The following is a 22,683-nucleotide window of genomic DNA, read 5'->3' as shown; positions in this document are numbered from 1 at the left end:
ACCGAGTGTTCGCACGTCACTTTGCGTCTTATTATTAGCCCACATTCGCACAAGCGTTTTTTTACGAAACGTTATAACGCGGCGTTGGCGGCCCTCAAGCAATGAATTCTTTAAGATCATTCTTCTTCCCTTCGACTATTCAAAATACAACACTTCGCCATAAAAAAACGTCGCATATTAAAAGCGTTTTCGTATGAAAAAATGGAAATGCATTTGCTCTAATTAAATACGTTTTAACGCGTAAAAAAAAGCACCCGTGTGCATGCGGATTTGGTAGCACTTATCTGCGAAGGCGACGGCGCCGCGGGAAAGCTTCGATGTGAGCTTACATAATTAAATTCACCAAACACTCAATTGAATTATTCGAGCTGAAAGCAATCAACATTCGCAGGCGTGTAAAATTGTTCGTACATTTGAAATGGAATTTCGCCCTTCAATGCGAGCGTGACGAATGTATTCGTCCAATAAAAATATGCTGAATTCAATAAATTACTTTTCAGTTAGTTGCTACGACAATTTTTATTCAAAGGTAATAGGACTTTTTGAATAAATAAAAAGCAATATTTTTAAAATTAAAAGTTAAGAGTATTTTATTTAAGTACAGTTTTTTCTAAACGTAGTTAAATGTATCTCTTGTCGTTCTTTAAGGAAAAAATTACCGACAACTAATAACTTTGAAAACCTAACTATAATTTGTTATAAGAAATGTAAAAATTTAGTGCGGTTAGGATATATTTTGTACATATATAGTAGCAGATAGACTGAATATCACAAAAGTAATTTAAAATCTCCTTATTAAAATATCCAATATTTGCGTCAATCTTTATAAGACATTTTGATTCATATCCATGTCGATGAATGTGTAACATTGGATACATGATTTTTAACTGAATCGTGTTTTATTTTAGTGTTATTGTATACGTAAACAAGTATATTTAGGTTTTCAAATGTATCCTAGACATCGTTGAGAAAAATGATGTCATGCGACGCTTCCATAGCAGCCGAGGTTACGTCGCCCACTGCCCACTCCCTGGTGAATCACTCAATCCAGCTCCATACACGTGAACCTTCATTTATAAAGCGTTTGATTATTTATTCAACTCCAAATGACATAAATCAGAGAGATTATTTAGAAAGAACTTGCCAAAACATATACGTTTAATTTAAATCTAATAGTAAGATCATTTGATTTGAAACATCTCGTACTAAATCTACTGCATACTAATGTAATTGCTTGTTGCAATATTAAGATTACAAAATAAGAAAATTACTTAACATCGGAGTCTAATTACTGTAAATGTAATCCTATTTCCTTTGAACCAAGCAACTCCGGATATAACCGACTACTTGTAATTGCAACGTTCGTGAATTTAGATATGTATTTCAAATAGGACTCATTTGATATCTTTCACCTGATGTTGAGCAAAAACCGAGTAATTTCTTCCTGAGTATGTTGTATGTAAAATATCTTCAATATTTATGTAAGAAAAATAAGATAAAAACTAGTTATCCATCATAAAATACCGATGACAATTCAAAAAGGCAAAGAACTCTCAATCAGTATGCCATTTTTATAGCTTATCTTGACATTGGCACCTATATTGACTCGTGTTATCAGTGATGCAATGTACTGAGAGACTCGTACACCGGTCTTGTCTCATGCCACGGACAACTTTATCTAAAAATATTCTTTATCAAAACACTAGAAAACTAGAATTTAAAGATTAAAAAAAAATATTTAGTGATCTTACTTACCAAAAGACACAACTTGGAAAATTACATATAAGTTAATGTGTTGATTGATAAGGATGGTTATCCGATTGCGAATTTTTGGCTAAATTTAATTTTTAATCAGCCATTATATAAACGTGTTTTTTAAGTGCATATATGTTTTGAATGTGAGTGCTATATTTTAATGTTATAATGAATTACAAGACTTTATAATCATTAAAACATATAAATGAAAGTAAGTCTAATTTAAAAGCCCAACACTTTAAACGCTGCAATTACCGGAAGACATAACCCACTTGAAGATCTGCCCGATGCCATTTGGTGTTTGTCTTAACAACATGCTCGATGTTTATTACTTTTAGTTCCGTTAGTTAATGTGTTACTAACCAATATTGTTTTGTATACTTATAAAAACATAAAATAGACGTCTTATGATCATCATATCCTTTTAGATTAAATCGTCAGTATTTTTATACATTATTAATTACAATCCTTTGGAGCGAATGACGTGCCTTCGTTACAAAGTCTAGTGTCAGAATGAAAAATTAAAGAATCATATTACTGTTTTAAAAACTAGCGACCTCAGATGAATAATGTTTTTGTTTCAATTCAAAGTCGTTTCGGATTCATCTGCGTCAAAGCGTACCGTACGTGTGGGTTTATAAGTTGACAATGACGTACTTCGAGCAATTATCACGCGGAAGCCGCAGATTGATTTTTTAATTTACGCCCAATGGCATTCCAGTGAACAGACAGAGATTACCTTTAGCTTTCGATACGTGCAGTTTACAGCGAGGATTTATAGTCTGTGCATAGCAGATACTCAGCCTAGAGTACAAGATATAAATTGCCTCAATGCTTTTAAACACAAGGAGCCGCATTCCAAATGCTAACAAATGTCAGGAAAGGACATTAATATATAGTGAATTTATCTGGAATGCATACCGATTGTATGACCTGAATTATCCTTACAAAAAAATCAAGAGCAATATAATGCAATTATTATTGCACCTCAGCTACTGATGAGTTATGCGTAATACTGCAGTTAGTAAACAACAGTTATGTTGATGCATTGCACTGTGTCCACTCTACGGTACTGGCATTCCTTAAGGCGATTTCATCAACTATTCGGTTCAATAGAATGAATGCGTTAAAATACGTCGTATTTATACAAAATGAAATATCAGTAAAAAAGCCATAATCGTGTTTAATGACCGGCATGAATTGATACAACAGTAAAAACCAGATGGAATAAAATTTGGTGGGTAACGACTGAAAAATAGCGCAGTTTGAACGAGAAGTAGGCGTCGCTTCGTCTGGCACGGCCGGCTTTTCAGTTAATAATATTAACGTGTATCTGTTATGATATACCAAAGTGAGTTTGCAATTTGACACATTAACAGCAACGCTCGACACAGAAGCCGACCAGTCTCCGCCAGCGCGTCATTGACCGTCTATTTCGGTCTCTATGTCCTTTCTCCAGAAATACCATCTCGAGTAGATTTACGCGAAAATTAATAATGTTTGCTCGCCTAAATCACTTATCGAAAAGGACAGGTTAAACTAGTATCTGGTTTATATCAAAATGAAGTTCTGTTGCTCGATTAATTATAAAATAATTGCTTGTTGTATTGTAAATTATACATTAATGACTAGAAAATTAAACACTCGAACAGAATTTTTATTTTAAATATAATTTCATCGTAAAGATTTTTGTTTTGGTACCGATTTTATACTGTACGCTTTGTTTTTTCGGACTGGAATTCGTATATCATTAGGATGTGGTCAGTTCAATATCGGAATAACAAATTATAGTATTTACAAAGGTGATCTTTTGTTCATAAACTGTTACTCGCATGTTAGTCCTATATCAACTTACGTAAGATTCACGAAGTGCCCAATATTCAATCTCGATTGTTTTAACATCGTAAAATTTATTTTCAAATCAGAAATTTCAGCTGCTTCTGTTCATGTTACCGATATTTTAGAGACGTATAAAAACAATAATAATCAAACTATCAAAGTGTAGTAATCTCATAACGAGATCGTAAATTATAATAAACGTAGTTTCTTTGTTATAAAAAAGTATAATTCAATTTTTATTACAGACAAAGATAAGCTTCGACGTGAGTTTAAAAAAAGTTTTCTAACAATTATTTGATGAAAACACAACTCGGAGCCAAATACATGTAGTCCAATGTTACCAGAATAAAGTGTTCGCTGGACAAATCGCGCTCACTTGGCACCGCCTGAAAACTATCGCGTCGCTAAATAAATCACCGTGCGCAGAGAAATTGGACGCGCATTTGATTTATGTATTTGAAATGTTTTAAAATATACCAATATATAAAAATTAATAGATTTATTGTACGTCGAAACGCTAAATATCTTTTATAATTTAATAATTATTAATCCAACGAATGTAGTCCACCTAGATGCAACATAATAGAGACAAATCCAGTTGTATAAAAAGTTTATTATTTATCTATAAACAACTTTTATCGAATGTTTATTTATATTACAATAAATATGTGCATAACATAAATTAAATGCATTCATTTATGTTAAATAAATGTTTTAATTTACATATTAGATAGTGAAATATTTTAAATATATATTTTTAATTTCTCAAAATATTATTCTTAATCTTCAATTCCTCACCTACTCCAAATATTCTCAGATTAACTGCTGATTAATGTTTGAAGGACGACGTCCAAACTTTTTAGTGAATATAGGCTAAGTTTACAAGAATAATAATGTGAACATACCGATGCTATTACTGAATCTGCCCGCGTTCCTCAGGTAGGAGAACAGCTCACCGCCGCATACGTACTCGAACAGCATGTACAGGCAGGAGTCATCATGAGTCCACCATCGCCTGCCACAAACGAATATATTACATTAACACATTGAATGCATCTAACACTAGGTAAACTCGCAAGCCAAGTCGATGGCATTGTAAGTGCTAAATAAATATTGAACTTAATCTTCCATACTTATAACAGACGTCATCAATTATAATGGTGATAATGCAACGTGTTTTCAATTTCAATTATTTATCAAATATAAATTTTGTATCCTTTAAAAAAACCAACTTAAAATAACTTTCAATTAAAAGTAATTTAAAGCTTAGTTGAAGCTGTAGCAAACAATACAGGACGACATAGTATAGGTATGAACGATATATGAAGAACAGTTGTCACGTACTTAACAGCAAATAAACGAAAATAAAGTTATATCCAGTTAAATATTGTGTTTAGCAAAGCTGTCTACAAGTATGAAATAATATGATGTGACTTTGCTACAGTAGAGCTGTCAATACGCCAATAAATACATGTCTGTGGTACAAAGCTTGTCGCGGACGTGTGCCAGCCTGCTGTCAGCGACACGCGACAGCTCTGATAGTCACACTCGCAAGATGTCCATTCGTTGAAATACTGCACTCGAATATCACAAATCTTACTCCCTTGTCTTAGTTTCCAAGTGAAATTATATTCATAAGATTTCCATAGTGATTCTCAAACTTAATACGTAGTTATAAACATTTTTAAGGACGCAAAACGTGAATACATTACCAAAGTATCATCAATACCTGTCCGCTGGTTTAGCGGTGGTGGCAAACATTGAGTTTTATTCATATTGATGGTATAATCATTTAATATAAATGATAAGTACTCTAGCTATCATTTGACATGTTCGATGGTAGACATAACAAATATACAAAATAGAAATGTTTGGCGTCGCGCCGGCGCTTCCTGCGCACACGGCACACCACAAACACGCACGACTGACGTGACACGTGCTCAGCGTGACATGTTGCAATCACAACAAACATTCATAGTATTCTATTGAAATAACATTACCACGACTCTTACAAACACCAACAATCAAAGTATTATTTACTTATTCAGCAATACCTATTCTAAGGCTATCATGATCCCCAAATAATGCTACACGTGACAATGTAAGTGACGAAAATATATATAACTTTTCATTTAGAATATGTCTTTTTACTTTTCACCTTACAACGACTTCCAAATATATTGAATTGTAGATAACTCAAAGGGGTACTCACAGATTAACAACAAAGGGATGATTAATTTCTGCGAGTATGTTTTTCTCGTTCATGACGTGATCGACTTGCTTGAGGCGGATGACATCGGCCATAGACAGGATCTTCATCGCCAGGTATTCGTCTGCCGCCTTGTCCCGGCACAGGCATACACGCCCGAATGTTCCAGTACCTGTAACAAATAATTTTAATCATATAATATAGTTAACACCACACCTCCATTTATGAACTTTGTGAGTCTTATAACTATACTGAAACTAACAAATTTCTAAGACTGATAGAAATAAATAATGAAAGAACCATATTATATTTATGGCGATAAATTTTCTAAAAATCCTTATTCAATATGATAAAAATATTTAAATATTGCCGATGATATTATGAGTAATTTCAACGATTTCTTGAATTCATAACATAATATGTTTTCCCCTGTCCTAAAGAAACACTAACATGTTTATTTTTAAAAATGCGATCACTTAAAATGTTTTCAATTTGATGTAGATGTAACTGGGGTATTTCATCTTGTGAATCATTAAAGAAAACATATACACATATCAATAGTTCCTGGTAATGCGAATGGAAGTATTTGTGGCAATCTTTTTCCTCAAACATAGTCTGGAATGTTGAACCTGTTAGCTTACTATTGAATTAATTGACTACTTCATGAATTAATGAAAATGATATGCTGTTTCGCTTTCACATCTTTTAATCGTCTTATAATTTCATAGATATAAGAATTTTCCTAGATCAGTAATCCATTTGAGTCCCCCTACTATATAAAAAAACAAGAAATGTATAAGAAATCAAGTAACGTACACTAAGCAACGTAAATCTGCCAAACAAATATTGTAATCCTTGCGTCGGGAGCACCATGTTGCACGCACTCCGTACACCCAATGGTCGATACAGACATCGACGTCTCTTACGACGTTCTTGGCAAACAGTTAGCGGAAAACTAGCTTTGACGATAACAGATAGCGACGAAGCGTTTTTTTTAAACTCTATGAGATTGTATTGCTAACTCGTTACTTACTTACGTCACTAAAATCGCCCAGTGTCGATTTCCATCACTTGCGTACGGAGGGCTTAATAGTACGTCTCTTGTATGACGTCTCAAATGGTCGAGGGCGCCTTCCATCGGCAGTTATTTAAAGACCTTAGTTCGATTTAAAAATAATGATATTCATAAACAACTCACGGAAGGGCGAAGGTCTTCAGTTAAAACAACAATCAGTTACAAGATATGAAGTTATTCTTACGTACGCTAATACTTATGGAAAATAGATTTAAAAGTTAAAATTTACCACGCGCAATAACACGTGCTACATGTAGAGTTGTGAAAAAGTAAGCTCGTTACCTTTCAGAATTTTATTGCATTAAAAATAAAATAATTTTTATTTAATACTTAGGTACAATGGTCAATAATTCGGTTCAAATACGTTCAACTATAATCAACAACAATAAATGTACTTGTCCAAATCTATAAATATTTTAATCCTAATATAAGCAAGAAGTAAAAACAGGGTTATGTTATTTGATTTCCCACCCATTCAATTCCATTACAAACACAACCCTCTTGACCTAAACCCAATTAATTTGTTTGTATTTCTAGCAACACTTGTTAATCCGAGGTGGCTTGTGACGCGCGAGGGTTTCGTAAGTCTACAGCGGGTAAATTTATTTCTACGTCCCGTTGCGCAAGGCAGGTGGCCCGCTGTGATCGCTTTACCAATTCTACACGTAGCCAACTTGACGAGCAGTGGTATTTACAAAGGCAGTTATCTAGACAGGCTTATTCAGAAGACCAATGTAGTCTTTAGTTATTTATAAGTAACAATGAGCAAACGTCAAATTGTTAGTACACTGTGAAACGACTATAAAATGTCCCTCCAGAACTTACAACGTAATAAAGATTATTTCCATATGTACGGTACATAAAAGAAAACATCAAAAACATAGTGTATTTTTAACAGCAAAACCACTCGAGATGGAAAACGTTTCGGTTATAAAGCCTTCACTCAAAGAGGAAATAATATAAATCAAATAACACATAATGTGGGCGTTCGTTCAATGACCGCCGGCCACTCAGCACAACCGGACTTTGGATGAGCACATTTCACACGCAAAAAGGCATCGCTTAGAATGTTTCCGCTTGCTGAAGTCATACGTAATTATATATTTACAACGACGTAATAAGAAACAAAATAATTTGCGTAAACTTTCTTAACTTTGTCGTTGTATCGCAACTGTTAATTATTCATATAACCGCAACATGTAGGGCTTTAAGACGAAATATAAAGAGCAACTTATGACCTATTTTAGCTAAAGAGGAATCCAAATAATTAATGGAAACAACACGTACACGTACACGTCACATCACACATTGTGCATTAACATAGTTTTATATATATGATATGGCTATATGAGTTATTTATAGATATCAAAGATATGAATATACATAAGAAGCCGTAAAAAGATCTCGTCAACGTCAAATAAAAGCTGAAGAAGTAATCATAAGCCGTAAGAAGTAAAAGCTATAATAATACGACGTCAAAAAACATTTTGTAAATAGCTAAATGCGCTCAGCTATTTGTGCAAACGACTCTAGCTAACAGTAAAATTTGCTGAATTGGTCTACTGGTTCATATACACTGTGACCAAAAGCAAAGTCGCGTCGGTCACCGGTTCGACCACTTTCACTGTTGTAAACATAACGCACTTCGACTGGTTCGTGCTGTTTACGTCACGACGGCACTTCGATTACGCATTACATTTTGATATTTACGCTTACAAAGGAACAAATAAATTTTAAACGTTCTTTTACTCAGTATTTACGAAGACTCCCAGTTTTTTTATTGTTTCCAGTTGTTTTAAGCAAACATTATTAAGTTTCTGATTTATAGCTTTTAAAATCACATAAAAGCATCTTTGCCTTAGTGTACGTTAAAAGCAATTACATCAAGATAAGAATTTTACGAAAAGCAAACCCTACTGGCTAGTGACAGCCAACTAAGATATAAAAAAAACAGTCTAATAGAGAACCTCCTCATTTTTGAAGTAAAAGACGTTGAAATGCTAAATCTTATTTAAAAATTAAACCAAAATTATTATTTTTTTCAGTTGTAATTGTGTAAAACTGTTTATAACATCTATTTATACCGACTGTTTCAACATTTTTTCCTAAACATCATAATAAAAACAAAATATTGTGCGCGAGCCGCATCCACGCACGGTCGAGCGATTCGACTCAGTTATCGCAGTAAATTGTCTCATTATATTGTTGACATTGAATGTACAATGATATCAATTCGAATGTCATGAAACCTAATTAAGTCACGTATTTAGCACCATAAAAAGTTCGTTCACATCGACGGCGCGTTCTAAATGAATATCACTATAAATATACGCAATTAAATGAAAAAAAAAATAAAGATACCCAAACTTATATAAAAGTAACAAACAAGCCGATCTAAGATACACAAATTATCTTTTTACATAAATATGTATGTATGTGAATGTGTATTTAATTAATAATTTGTCCCTTTCGTTACTATTACATTTTATCCCATGTTGTAACATCTAATTAAGAGTGATGAGTAATTTTACGAGTATAATAAACCCAAATATTTAAAAATATAAGACACGAGTTAACCGCTTGCGAGATATTTTAGTTTCATTTAATAATAAAAGCTCTTTACAACCGGAGCCTTGTTCTACATTTATAATAAATTTAATGGAATTATTAGCTCCCAACTATTACATAGACACAGTTGAAGGACATCATGTTATTAGACCGGAGTGGCTTGAAAATCTTTAAACATTCTTTATAAGGTTTCGGTCACGGCCTGTCACCTTTACCAATGACACAACAATCGTGTATAGAGAATCGTGAAAAGAGTAAGCTGACTGACTCTACTCTACTCTACAATCAACGGATCGCCCAAACCAATTTACCTACAGACATAAAAATATATATGGAAGTTTCTTATATTATGTAGACGCGAAAAAAGAAACGTTCGTAAAATTGTCCTAAGAGGTTGGCCAAAGTTTGTATGCTGTTTTACCTTCGGCAGAATTATCAGAAATATAAGTTAAATTATTTTCAGTAAAATATAATTAACTACGGCTTTCGTGCTTTTTACGTTCTGTAAAGGAATGAAAAGAGGGGTGGAAGTATATTTGGATTACAAACTTCACGTGGCCGAAGCCACAGTAAAAAGTTGAGTAATAAAGTAAATGATTGAATTCAATGCAATCTAAACTTAGCCGCCACAGATTCGCTTAAAATAAATTAGTTTCGTAAGCTTTAACGGCTTAGTAGTTAGCGCTCTATTTCGTTACAAATGTCGTAGATTGATTTAAAACATCTTTGAATGTTACCGATAAAAAACGTTAACTATTGATTGTTATTCTCTAAACCTAAGATAAGTTTATCTTCTGTAGCCAATTCTCTACTGATTTTGACTTTGAAGATTCAGTCTTCGTGTACGAAGATATTTTATGCCATGATTTATTACCGCAAATTGTTAAAAGTTAAAAAGAGAGAGTTATGTAAGAAGACTTTAAAATCTTCAATATATTTTACGTGAGCTAAACCAGAAGTTTTGTAAAATATTAAATCATATTATATTGCTACTTCTACGTCTAAACTTTTAGTACACGAGTCTTGGAACGAAAATGTTTTACGTAATGCCATTCACATCTAAAGCCCAGATAATATGAAAGGTGATCGATTCAAGGTTAAGTTATTTGAGATAGTAACAATGCAATATTAAGACTACTGGAAACAAAGAACCTATTCCAGTGCAAAAAGACAATCAGAGAACCAATTAGAAAAATAATTTTAGTAGAACAGCCGACAACTTTAGGAACTCCCTCGTGGTAAACAAAAATATTATATTGATTTTAATATCATCTAAAATAGTATTAGGTAACAAATCCTGAACTTTCTTCAACACATTCTGTTATAGATGTGATTTCCATATAAAAAGGCTAGACCTTTTTACTTAGATAAATAGGTACATATGCCACAGTTATTTGGTAAATCGTCTGCTATACCTTTAAAATGCATCCATGTGCAAATGATAAAACTTGATCCTATCGTAAATAATGTCTTAAAGACTTAGTTGCACTCATATTCGTTACATTTTGGGTTGTATTATCTTCATCTTCGATAAACGTGAACATAAGAGCTAAAAATGTTTTAACATAGGTTGGTCATTATAGATTATACATATACGGTTATACTTCCAGAACATACATCATGTATTCTCTTAATTACGCAATAACATTATATACTTATATTCTATATAACCGAACGTAGTACGGCACATCAAGCGAGCATAACCCTATTATACACCTTACCCTAAAATAACAGACTGAATAACACACAGAAACATAAACACACACACACACGTCTGATAATATATGATTGTTAAAACTCCAAGATCGATTCAATCCTTCTTGATCCGGTATTATCCATTTCAGTAAGATCAAACATATTTTATCTTATTCTGGTAATCTTTATAGTTAGTTCTGACACTTAATGTCAATAGTAGGGGGGCCATCAAATAAGTAGATGATCTTATCAACAAAGCTATCACTTTTACATCCTCTCACAACCGCCAGTTATATGTATGTATGTACTAGCTGTCGCTCGCGACTCCGTAGACGCGAAATTAACAACAAACACATTTAGTAGCTTATGTGTATTTCCAGTCTATGTTCTATACGTATGCCAAAGGTACCTGATGAGATACCTTCAAACAAACATCCATCAATCCAAACATTCGCATTTATAATATTAGGAAGGTATAGATATATTTACATTCATTATTTTCAGTTATAGAAGCTTTAATATCCATATAAATAATCGTTCACATTAATTGCTATTAATTTGAATATGTTTATTAATAATAATAGTAATAATAGTATTCATAAGCGGATTGTCAATGACGTATTATGTTAGAATTAATAATAAACAATACACCATCGGAATACATAGACAGCTGTTAGAATTCGACTCGCGGTATTATAAATCATAATGAGCTTTGCAATTTACATATACAATGATTTTACAAATTGAACATTTCGATAATATCTTCATATGTAGATAAATACCTATGTATAAAAACAATAATTATTAATATAATTTTCAGTAAACCTTTTAATAATCATTTTCACTCATTGCTTTTGCTCTCAATTAAATAGCGTGAAGCTTAGAAAAATGTAACTGGCCGTACCTACCGCTATTATAGTTAGCAAATGGAGTCAGGAAAATACCATAATTCTAAATTATTCATTATGATTTATTTTAGATTTAGATAATACAAATTCTATGGTATTTCTTTTAAAACAATATACAATGTAGTGGTTTTCATATGTAATTTTATCTATTTTAAAAATAATATTTGTTTTAGTATACAATAACTTCAAACAGAAATCCAACATATTGCTACAATAAACATAAGAGCGTTGAAATAAATATAGGTAGCCTATTAGATGAGATTAATATCATTTTACAATTTTGAATGGAACCGTATATAACAGAACGCGCTCAACTAACATGTGCGCAGTAAACTTAATTATTTGCCTAGAAAACTTAACCTTTATTGAAATTAAATTCAATAATGGTGACGTGTCTAAATACATATTGAAAACAGATAGGTCTATATATTATACATTTTTTTTTGTTAGTATGTAACTAATCGCAGGCGATGTCAAGGATTATAGCAAAATTTTGCAACTGTTGGAAGTAATCCAACGCATCTTTCTTCTCTATCGTTCTCCAACTAACAGTAGAAATCAGTGGATGTTGCGTATTTATTTTGAATTTCCTCGTCGCACATAAATTTCACTCGTTTAAACTTTATTTCGCGTTCGTTGGCCGCCTGATAATCATGTATAGAAGGGCGTCTCGCCAACTAGACGTGGTTAGAATTCGTCAACACGCTTAAACACAGACAAAACTAGTTGTTTTTATTGAAAATTATTTATTCGTATCAAAATTTATTTGTGAAATTTTCAATCCACGAGAGACGCAAAAGTAAAATCGCTGACCGCACTTCATGTTTTTTATTAAATTCCAATTAGTACGAATTAATGTACAAAAAATACCGTCTCGTCTGCAAATGTGCAATTAAAAAAATAAGTGTGTACTCGTATCGTTTTACTACATGTTGTATCGTCTACATTTGCATCACATCCTCTTGATTTATTACCTTCCTTACATAAGAATACGCTGGTGAAAAGTAAAAGTTATGGAAAATTTATAAAGAATTTTGTCAACCAGACGCCATTAAAAATGTATTTCCAGTTTAAACACTTTCATAGTTCTCAAACTGATATGATCGTATACAGATTAAACTGGTTTTTAGCTAAATGGTTTGAAAGATTGTTGGTGTGAATCAAAAATAATTATATTATCTAATATGAACTATACATCGTTTAGTAAATTACGTATATATTTTATTTAGTGACCTAATTTCATATTATCTTTACGATAATTTTTTTTTTCGATTAATAGATCAAAAACAAATCAAATCTTTGCCGTCGCATTAATAAAATAATATGTACTATAGATATACCACGACTCAACAGAAAACTGACGTAAAATAATACTTTTACATTTCTTCAAATGAGTTGCGATTATTATTTCTTTCAGGTTCATTTATTTTCTTACGTTAACTAAAAAGTTAAAATTATTATCAATATTTATTAAAATTTATTAAAAATAACATTATCGTGTTTATGGAACATATTTTGTACCAATTAGAACAGTGTTAGCTGTAACAGCATTGCGTGCAACCGGTCTCCGCAAATTACGCCCGCCGTCTTCTAATTGTATAATATATGTATTATGCCTACAATTTACTGCCCTATTTATTTAAATTAGAGCCGTTTAAAAAGTGTGTTACGGTCGTTTTTATAATTCATAACAGTATTATATTAATTTCTTAGTATTAGTACATATACGTCATACCGTAACATTTTAAAATAAAACTTTGCGATCAATTTAGTTAGTTATATAACCAGTTTTGGTTGTTATGATATGTAATCGTTATCACATCTCATTTAGAGTGATCGATTACACATTTAGTTTATCGAGTGTGTTTTGTGCTGTAACGCTTACTCAATTAAGTTCAATTTCTTTTTTATGGTTCTTCCTTAGTGGATTGGGCCAGTATCGAATAAGTAACACATTTTTTTTAAATAAAAATCCTTTATTAAACTAAAATTTTACAGATTAAAAAGAGCTCTATTCTCCTATGCTAGGCGTAACCTGTGTTACAGATGAAAGGGGCTTTTCTTAAATGTATAAATGATAAAATTGCCTCAAAAATGAGAATTAATCCACAAAATTAGATATTTTTGACACGCTTATGACGCATGGAATGGTTGATATTTGCTAAATCCTCCAAAAGTTATATTATTTGCAGAGGAGATCCGCACGGAAGGCACGTGTTGGCAGCCGGCGATATACTAATCTTTCAAAACAATGTTAAATATACCGGTTTTCTCAGTCAAACAATCAACAACATCTCGTAAAACCCGGACAGAGATAGCTCTGAGTAATAAACGTTGAATAAATCATTTTTAGTAATTAAAAGAACGAAATAAGCCACTGATGCAATGCAAATTCACATGTTATTCAAATTAAATAGTTCCGTTAAATTGCGTACTGTTACTGAGATAATTCGCTTAGCAATAAACAAGGTTTTTGATTTTTTTTTAGAAAGACTAGCGGTCGCCGGCGACTCCAACAAACTATGCGTTCTTCCAGACTATATTCTACGTCTATACCAACCGAGATCTGTTGAGCCGTTCCGAAGATACTTTCAAGCAAACATCCAAACATTCGTATTTATAATATTACTATGAAATAAGACAGTTTTGAGAGAGTACCAATTACGTTTAATGCTTATGGGTCTGTAGAAAGAATCTAAATGGCAGTATAATAATATCTATCTTATTATTAACGTAGTCCTTGCGACTTGCGAAACAACAAAATATTGAGCTATTTAGACGTGCGAGCTCACTCACATCTAAAATGTTCTCGGAAAAATAATATAACATCTTGATTTTCATGACGTCATAGTATCGTACATTTTGACGTTTGTTTATTCAAGTTAATAATGTTTTGAAGTGTACGCTATTATATTATCTTTTATTCTTAATCTATATTCTAATCTAAATATTCTAATTTCGTTTATCTCAAATACTTTTAGATTTAATAATCTTAATCTAAAATCTAAATAAAACTAATATAATTGCTGTGAAAATTTTCCGACTATTATAATAAGAACCATTATCAATAATAATATCGTAAAACAATTTCAGTTTTTTAGAATTTTGAGGCATATTTATTACTAAGAAAATAATATTTTGTTTTGTTTAAATTGTCCTACTCAAACGAGTATTTCCTAGAAACGTGGGAGTTCTCAGTTGAGAGTTTTATATAGGTCAAGCCGGAATTGGAAAACCCAGTGTATCCAAATGATATGGGTTATTTTAGTTTATCTATAACGAAATAGACTTCTGGGACGATGGCCCCTAATTACGTAAATGTTTCAACATTGGAAAAAATTGAAAAATAATTTGTGCTCATGTAACTATGCAATCGACGCAAACATGTGCAACATTTAATCCCAAAATAAAAGAAGATACATATTCAGAATTGTTAAAAGATAATTTATATGCAGAAAAATAACTGTTGAAATCAATCGATTTCAAACAAATGAAGAGATTTGATCAAGGTCAATAAACTTCCGATGACAAACCGTTGTGACAATATTCGCCTTTTTCACATAGCCCTTATTGTTTTAGGTTTGCCTTCAAGGATTTATGCCGAGATTATTTTTATCCTGGAAACATACAATACGAATTCAGTAAGCAATAGAGTTTAAATTAAATGATTTCATTGGTTTAGAAACGATCGCAACAACAATGAAATTTGGATTCCAATATGCGTACAGACAGGTTAGATACATAGATAAGAGGAAAAAGGGCCAGATTTAGACCTACGGTCAGCTCAATATCTGCTAGTCAACATTTAATAGTAAATATTTACTAGTGTGTATTTATTTATCTTGTTCCAATGCATTGATACATATGTTTTGCAAGAAAAAAGTGTAACAAAGACAAAAATGTTGGAAAAAAACAAGATTAAAGTTCTTTTTGGTAAGAGTATCATTAAAAATATTTATGGTCGCATAAGCGTTAATTGGCGATGCTCTAACGAGAGAAAAACAAAGAAAAAACCCACTTCGATTGTCGACGCAACATTAACGAAACGGAACGTCGCCGTCGCGCGTCGGTATCCGAAATAAACGTCCGAAATTCTGTCGTGTGGTATAGACAAACATACAATGTCACGGTTGCACCGCTCGGAGAAAGTCTCTCCCCTTCCCCCGCATCACCGATACTATCGTAATTCGTATCTTGTAAATCGTCGGCGCAGCTGCTCGTTACGCAATCTGCTGCCTTCTGTATACAGTACATGTGGAATTATTACTGTTTACACATTCGGAGGTTAATAGCCTTGTGGGCTACATTAAAAGCAAGCGTAACCGTAACCACAGATGTATCTAATGTTGAGAAAGTTAATCAAACAACTGACACAACCATGTCTGCTATTGTCCATGATATTTGTCTATGCATCTTACTTTCAAACATATTTTTTTTCTGAATATCTGCATAAACTACGAAGTTTTTAAGGCTCACGAAGAAGAATGCAAAGTAAAATAAGATTATAACAGGGTATCCTACTTATTCCATACACGAGTATAACTTTATGCCAAATCCACACAGCAACAAACTTTTCACATAACGGGAAATATGTCAATAAAAGTGCATTGTGTCTGGCCCTCGCAACCCGCATTTACTCGCAATATTAATAATAATAAAGATAAGTGAATAGCAGATGGTGGAAAGCGGCCAAGGGCGTTGCATCTACAGCAGCCGATGCACCCAACCGTCAAGGCAACGATACTGTTAAATCTGGAGTTTATCGAAGAAAAAAAACCTTTTTTAACCTTAACCCAGCTACGCAAAAAGATGTAAAAATTATATGTTCAATGATCACAAACCGTCAATCAGCCGTTTATTTTTCAAAGAAATAATATCTTACAAATCTAATTTCTTACTAAAATAATAAATGCGAATGTATCTCCGGAACGGCTGCATGAATCTCGCTGAAATTTGGCATAGATGTAGAACATAGTCTGGGAGAACACATACGCTATTTATTTAGTTTGTTTTTAATTCCGCGCGAATGGAGTCGCGGGCGACAGCTAATATTCAATGTAATAAGCTGTGCTTATAACTTATCTAGTATTTATAATTATTTCAATAGTGAACGGACTAAGGAACTTAAATGTTTAGTATCGTTCTTAATCTTTAGGAGCGGCTTGCATAGTTTATATCAAATTCCAAGTATGCCTAATTCAATATCAAATAAATGTAAATTCAAAATTTTATTATTATAATTCTAATAGAAATTTTAAATTTTACATAGCAGTAAATTGCAGATAATAAATTGTTTGTTTTGTGTTTCTAAATTAGGCTGACATACACTAAAATAATGTTAACAACGCGACTGGAATAAAATATAGTTATAATTTAATAAGAAAATAGTACAAGAGCGCTATAAATTTCAATATTTACGCGGAACCCAGACAAAGACGACCATGTACCGGTTTGCGGAGAGCGCGCTGTCACTAACATCGGTCACTGGCGCTTCTCTCAAGCGCATTGTTTTTCTTGGCTTTCTTTTCTATGTCCGCACACCGCGCACGCGAGTACTGCTACGTACAAGCAACATAACCACCACTAAAATAAAGTTCTCACATTGTTATATTTGTCCCACAAACCGTTATCAAATAAAAAATGAGAACCAAACATATGATAATTACATAGATTTTTGTCAGATATAGAACTTATTAACAAAATTAGACAAAGATTCTTCTAATGTTTAGAAATCGAAATAAAGATAATATTGATATCCGCATTTTTCAAGACTTTATGTCAATTGAAGGGTGTAAGTGTAGCTCCGAAACTCTAAAACTACATCACATTTCTTCTCATATTACCATACCATAATTATCATTAATATAATTTACCTATCTGTATAACAGAAACTGGTACAAGGTGTCCAATAAGGATTTGACGATAATTAGATATCAGCTTTGGTTTATAATATGAGCTATGTAACAATTTGCTAAACATTATAATTTCGATAAACTTTTTTAATCTTTATTGAAGACCGAAAACTCATTACAATAATATCGTTCTTCAGAAAGTAAAGATTTTTTTTTCTATTACTAATGATGTGTTCGTCTATTGACATGCCTTCATCATTCTAAACCCCTCGCGAATAATATTAGGCCGTACACGCATATCACAGTTAAATCAATAATTAGTATTGAGCAGAATTAGGGTGCAACGTCTAAATGATAAAACAAACACACATTAGCCCGGGTTTTATCAGATTAGTAAACACACTGACCCAGATATTACAAGTGTACGCGTAATAATTTAGGCGAGAAAGATAAGGACACAATAAATTACATATCTATTAATAGCGTTAGCATATAGCTCTTAGTACTTTTTAAAACAAATGTACCAAGTACTTAAGACCTAATAGTATTATAACGGTATGTGGTTGTCGGTCTTTCTATTGCAACCGTAACTAGGACGGTGCGAGGACAATATACACTTTGCTCTACTTCTTAAGTGACCTTTTTTTTAGAGGGAAATGCTTTATGCATACTCCGTGCTCAGGGGGGTCACAGTAGTTATGTGGGATTCTCTTCCAGATGGCCAGCATACCCAATAAACTTCTAAAGTGACCTAACCTAACATTGAAAAAAGATATTAATGCAATATAAGAATATATTTAAATCATTAGCCCATCCACCGCTGGACATAGGCCTTATTCAATGCTTTTCCCAGTATTTACTAATTTCTTTTGTTCGGAAGAAATGTGTTTTTTTTAAATGTATAATAAATATTAAGATTTAAAATATCTTGTTCGTTTGTTATTTGACATTTATCTTCTTTAAGATCGAAAGTGAAATGCGAGTGAGATTCTTTAAAAGTTGTTTTTATTCAAATCATATCGTGTAAATAACCGTTTTATGACCAACAATCTGGTTGCACGAAAAATAACCTAGGACATTAGAAACATACTCTCTTTTGGTTATACGTAATTTTTAAGAAAGTAAGCTTTCGCCGATTGAAGATGACATTAAATGGCACTAATAATAGATCGAGAACGATTTATGATCCTTGTTCATATCGCGATAAAGAACCTGTATGTCACAAAACCATCGCTATATTTAACATCAATTAAAACAAAAAAATGAACTTTTTAAAAATAATTTTAACCGGCGAAAGCAGTATACAAGTAGCTTGATGGCTTAATACTTTATTTAACTTTTAAGTTAAGAATTGGAAAAATATTGTGATTTTTAATTCAACCTTGAGAACGATATTTGTTATAATATTTAGCTGATAACTGCAGGGGGAAGCGCGACCTGGTTCGTATTGTAGATAGGCACAAGTTCGAATGCCCTTGGCCCATATCTGCTATGTTACTGGGTCAAAGGCTGTATATACACATATACTTTATCGCAAAATATTATTCCAAGTACTTTCTACTTACACTACTTCCGCATTACTATGAAAGTTCATTTTAGCAATACTATTTATGATGTTATTTAAATTAAAAAAAAACATATTTTATCGCTCTTTATAGAAAAATTAAATGGCTAATAGCGTTCGCTATTTTAAAATATGCTTTTGTGTACTCTATCTGTTTAGAAAATATATAGTATTAACATATAAATCCATTTCTCTACACAACAGCGAATACTTTCACTTGCATCAACGTATGCAAATGAGTTGTCTGTCTGTTTTATACCAAGATGTAATCTAGGGTCACAATAGATCGGATCACCACTGATATAAATTCAAAATTAATTAGTTCGTTTTTGTTTTGTAGAAGTGCTTCCACGATTTATCTTTCGTCATCTTTAGAGTATACTTCACGCAATGTTTGGTCATATGTCCTATTTTAATGTGAAATCTATCATTTAAGGGCCATAAAAATCTATTCAAAATTCTGACTAGTCAATGAATCTTAAAAATTAAAAAGCCCTCACTTCTGTAACCGATTGTTACTAAGGTATAACAGTTTTACTTAGCCCAACTGTTTTAGCACTTTTCATAACCACGTAAAGTACTGCATCAATAAATTTAATTCAAGTATTTTTTACTTTTTCTAAAATCTTTAAAAGGATCGACATTTGTAATTTTAAATTGTATTACTTGTACCAATAATAACTGCAAATAATTTTTAATTTTATTAAATTTTTAATATTCCAAAAATATATTTTTAATATATTCGAAACGTTTATTTCAACTTGCATTCAATTTGCATTCTGACATTAATGTCACAAATATTAATATTAATGTAACATTTCACAAGCTAATTTACGATGCACACAAACCAATGCATTCACTGTTTTTAATTTATAACAACCTAATTAAGACTATATCGTTATATTCGAAAGTAATATAAGATAGCAATTAAAGTATATTTCTAAAATTGAAATTCGACTTTTAACACATAAGTGCGAATTGCTTAAAATTTGTTTAAAGAGTTAGAAATAAATAAACAGAACTTTCTCGTCGCTAAAAATGCTAATAAATAAGCAGAAGATTTTTTTTCTATATTAGGTCGAGGTTGCTAAAATGTTTTTCAAAAATATCTTGATACCTTTAGACTAGCCTTTGCGCGACTTTTTACGCGAGGATTAAAAAAATCTAGTTATAAATATAGCATATGTTACTCGAGGAGCATACAGCTTTTAAATAAAAAAATATTTTTGAAGTCCTGTGGTTTTTGACTTCATTCATTGCAAAAATCAAATATATCCTTTTAATAATTTCAGTATAGACAGGGCTCTTAACATTTTAACCTAGACTTTTGATTACTTAAATGATGTGCATTTGGTTATATAAATTATTATCACATATAACTACAATGATTTATTTACTAAAAATAGAAAACAATTGAAAGCTCTGACGTTTTTATCTCGGAGAAGATAAAGCAATCGTTATCCGTTTTTATTTTATTTCCAAAAACTGACAGGGAGAAAGATTGTCTCGACGACATCTAGAAATGGCTTTAATCCCAAAGAAGTAGCGAAAGGTTATTTTACACATATACTTTTATGATGTACATAAAAATCTCGGTCAGGTATACAGGTATAGGACGATTAACGTAGGTAGGGTCGACCCACACAATATCATATGGGAACAACGATGTAGTCAAGATTTCCATTAATGCGTTTTAATCCTTTGACAAAGTGAATTTTGCGAAAAGTTAAAAGTTAGGAAATGTTTCAATGTCAAATACAGTTTGTTTTACACTGAAATAGGCGAGTGGTTTGGACTTCGACTTCCAAGTAGGTAGATCGCAGATCGAATACAGCAGGCACGCATCATAATATTTTAAGTAGAGACGACAGTTTCTTCGCTGATGTTTTAAAAATCTATAGTATAATAACATCTATTAGGTTAGTATTTAAAGTCGTTTACAAAAAAAAATATAGAGAAATGGAAATATGCTTCTTTAATAGATAATTACTGTCGGTATTTATTATATTATTTTCATGCAGTTACGGTACACAACAAAATATCTTACCTATAGTTTTTAAAATCTGCAAATCATCCAATTCGTATTCTTTTTCTTCTTCGGAATAATCGGACTCTGTGGCTGTGGTGGACTCCTGCTCCTCGGAAGACGACGCCACGGACAGGGAGCGCACGTCGGAGCCCAACTCCGAGCTGCACTCCCGCACCAACTTCGCACTGGCCATCATCATTTTTAAAGTTCTTGTCACAAAGTTCCAATAAGAATTATAAATTAAACGAAATTCAAAACATTATTTTAATAAATTGAAAACACCGACAAATGTTTATTAAAATTTATTTTTTATTAATTCAAATTTTAAATAAATTAAAAGTTTTAACGGTTGACGAGTGGGAGTACGCGATATGAAAACGTCGAGAGACGCGTTCACTTCTAACCGCGGCTCGCTTCTCACTGGCGTGCCGGTGCTACGGATATAGAGATCGGATAGGAATCAACTATACGTACGGCATGTAATACATATAAATCACTTTTTATTCCGACTCTACATCTTTTCTAAACGGACAGCGGTAAACATTTTTTATACATTTATTTCCGAATATTTAAGATCAACAGTCCACAGTTAGACAAGACTAGACGATGAACTATACAGTTTGCTCCTCTCACATAAAATAAGGCCATCTTATGTAATTCCGACCTCATCTAAAACTTTGAAATACTAGGTGACTAATAACTACAGATATCGCATCGCCTAAATTGAACCCATTATCAATGACCTAGCGGATATGTTAAGATTTACGCAAATTTATTGTTATAAAATTGAAGGTTTTTTATCTTTTACAGAACAATATAACTCTTACCCATTCTGATTTGATGATATTCATATACAAGTGTTGCCACTGAGTCATGATTTCAACATGTTTAGTCACAGATTGGATATGCAATGTTTCATCAAATCAAAAAAAATCAAAACAAGAAAAAAGTTATTTATGTACTGAAGTTGTAATGGTAGGAGTTTTATTTAAAAAAAAGGATAAAACACTTATTTAAAAAAAACTTTTTATTCAACATATGCAGCGTATAACCAATGTAATATTCATAAATACAATAGAGTTTAAATAATAATAATATCACTGATATCCGATATATGGTTTTTCTTAATTGTTACTTCTAAAACCCTAACCGAACATTAACTACCCGGGTACTTAAATAATACAAAAAT

At 32.1% G+C, this 22,683-nt stretch overlaps 1 protein-coding gene across 1 annotated transcript in view; it reads right to left on the bottom strand.

The window, feature by feature from the left end:
* Window positions 1–21,919, bottom strand: part of Pka-C3 (Protein kinase, cAMP-dependent, catalytic subunit 3) — a 30,266-nt gene extending 8,347 nt beyond the window's left edge. Inside the window, exons 1-3 of the mRNA XM_013325904.1 lie at window positions 21,513–21,919; window positions 5,807–5,975; window positions 4,500–4,609 (exon numbers count right to left, since the gene is read on the bottom strand). Coding sequence (XP_013181358.1) covers window positions 4,500–4,609; window positions 5,807–5,975; window positions 21,513–21,693 — 460 coding nt within the window. The 5' untranslated portion in view covers window positions 21,694–21,919. The remainder of the gene's footprint in view (window positions 1–4,499; window positions 4,610–5,806; window positions 5,976–21,512) is intronic.
* Window positions 21,920–22,683: the final 764 nt, after the last annotated feature.

Source organism: Papilio xuthus, unplaced genomic scaffold, assembly GCF_000836235.2.
Source record: "Papilio xuthus unplaced genomic scaffold, Pxut_1.1 DF824655.1, whole genome shotgun sequence".
Lineage (NCBI taxonomy): Eukaryota > Metazoa > Arthropoda > Insecta > Lepidoptera > Papilionidae > Papilio > Papilio xuthus.
This window is presented reverse-complemented; position numbering and strand designations above follow the sequence as displayed.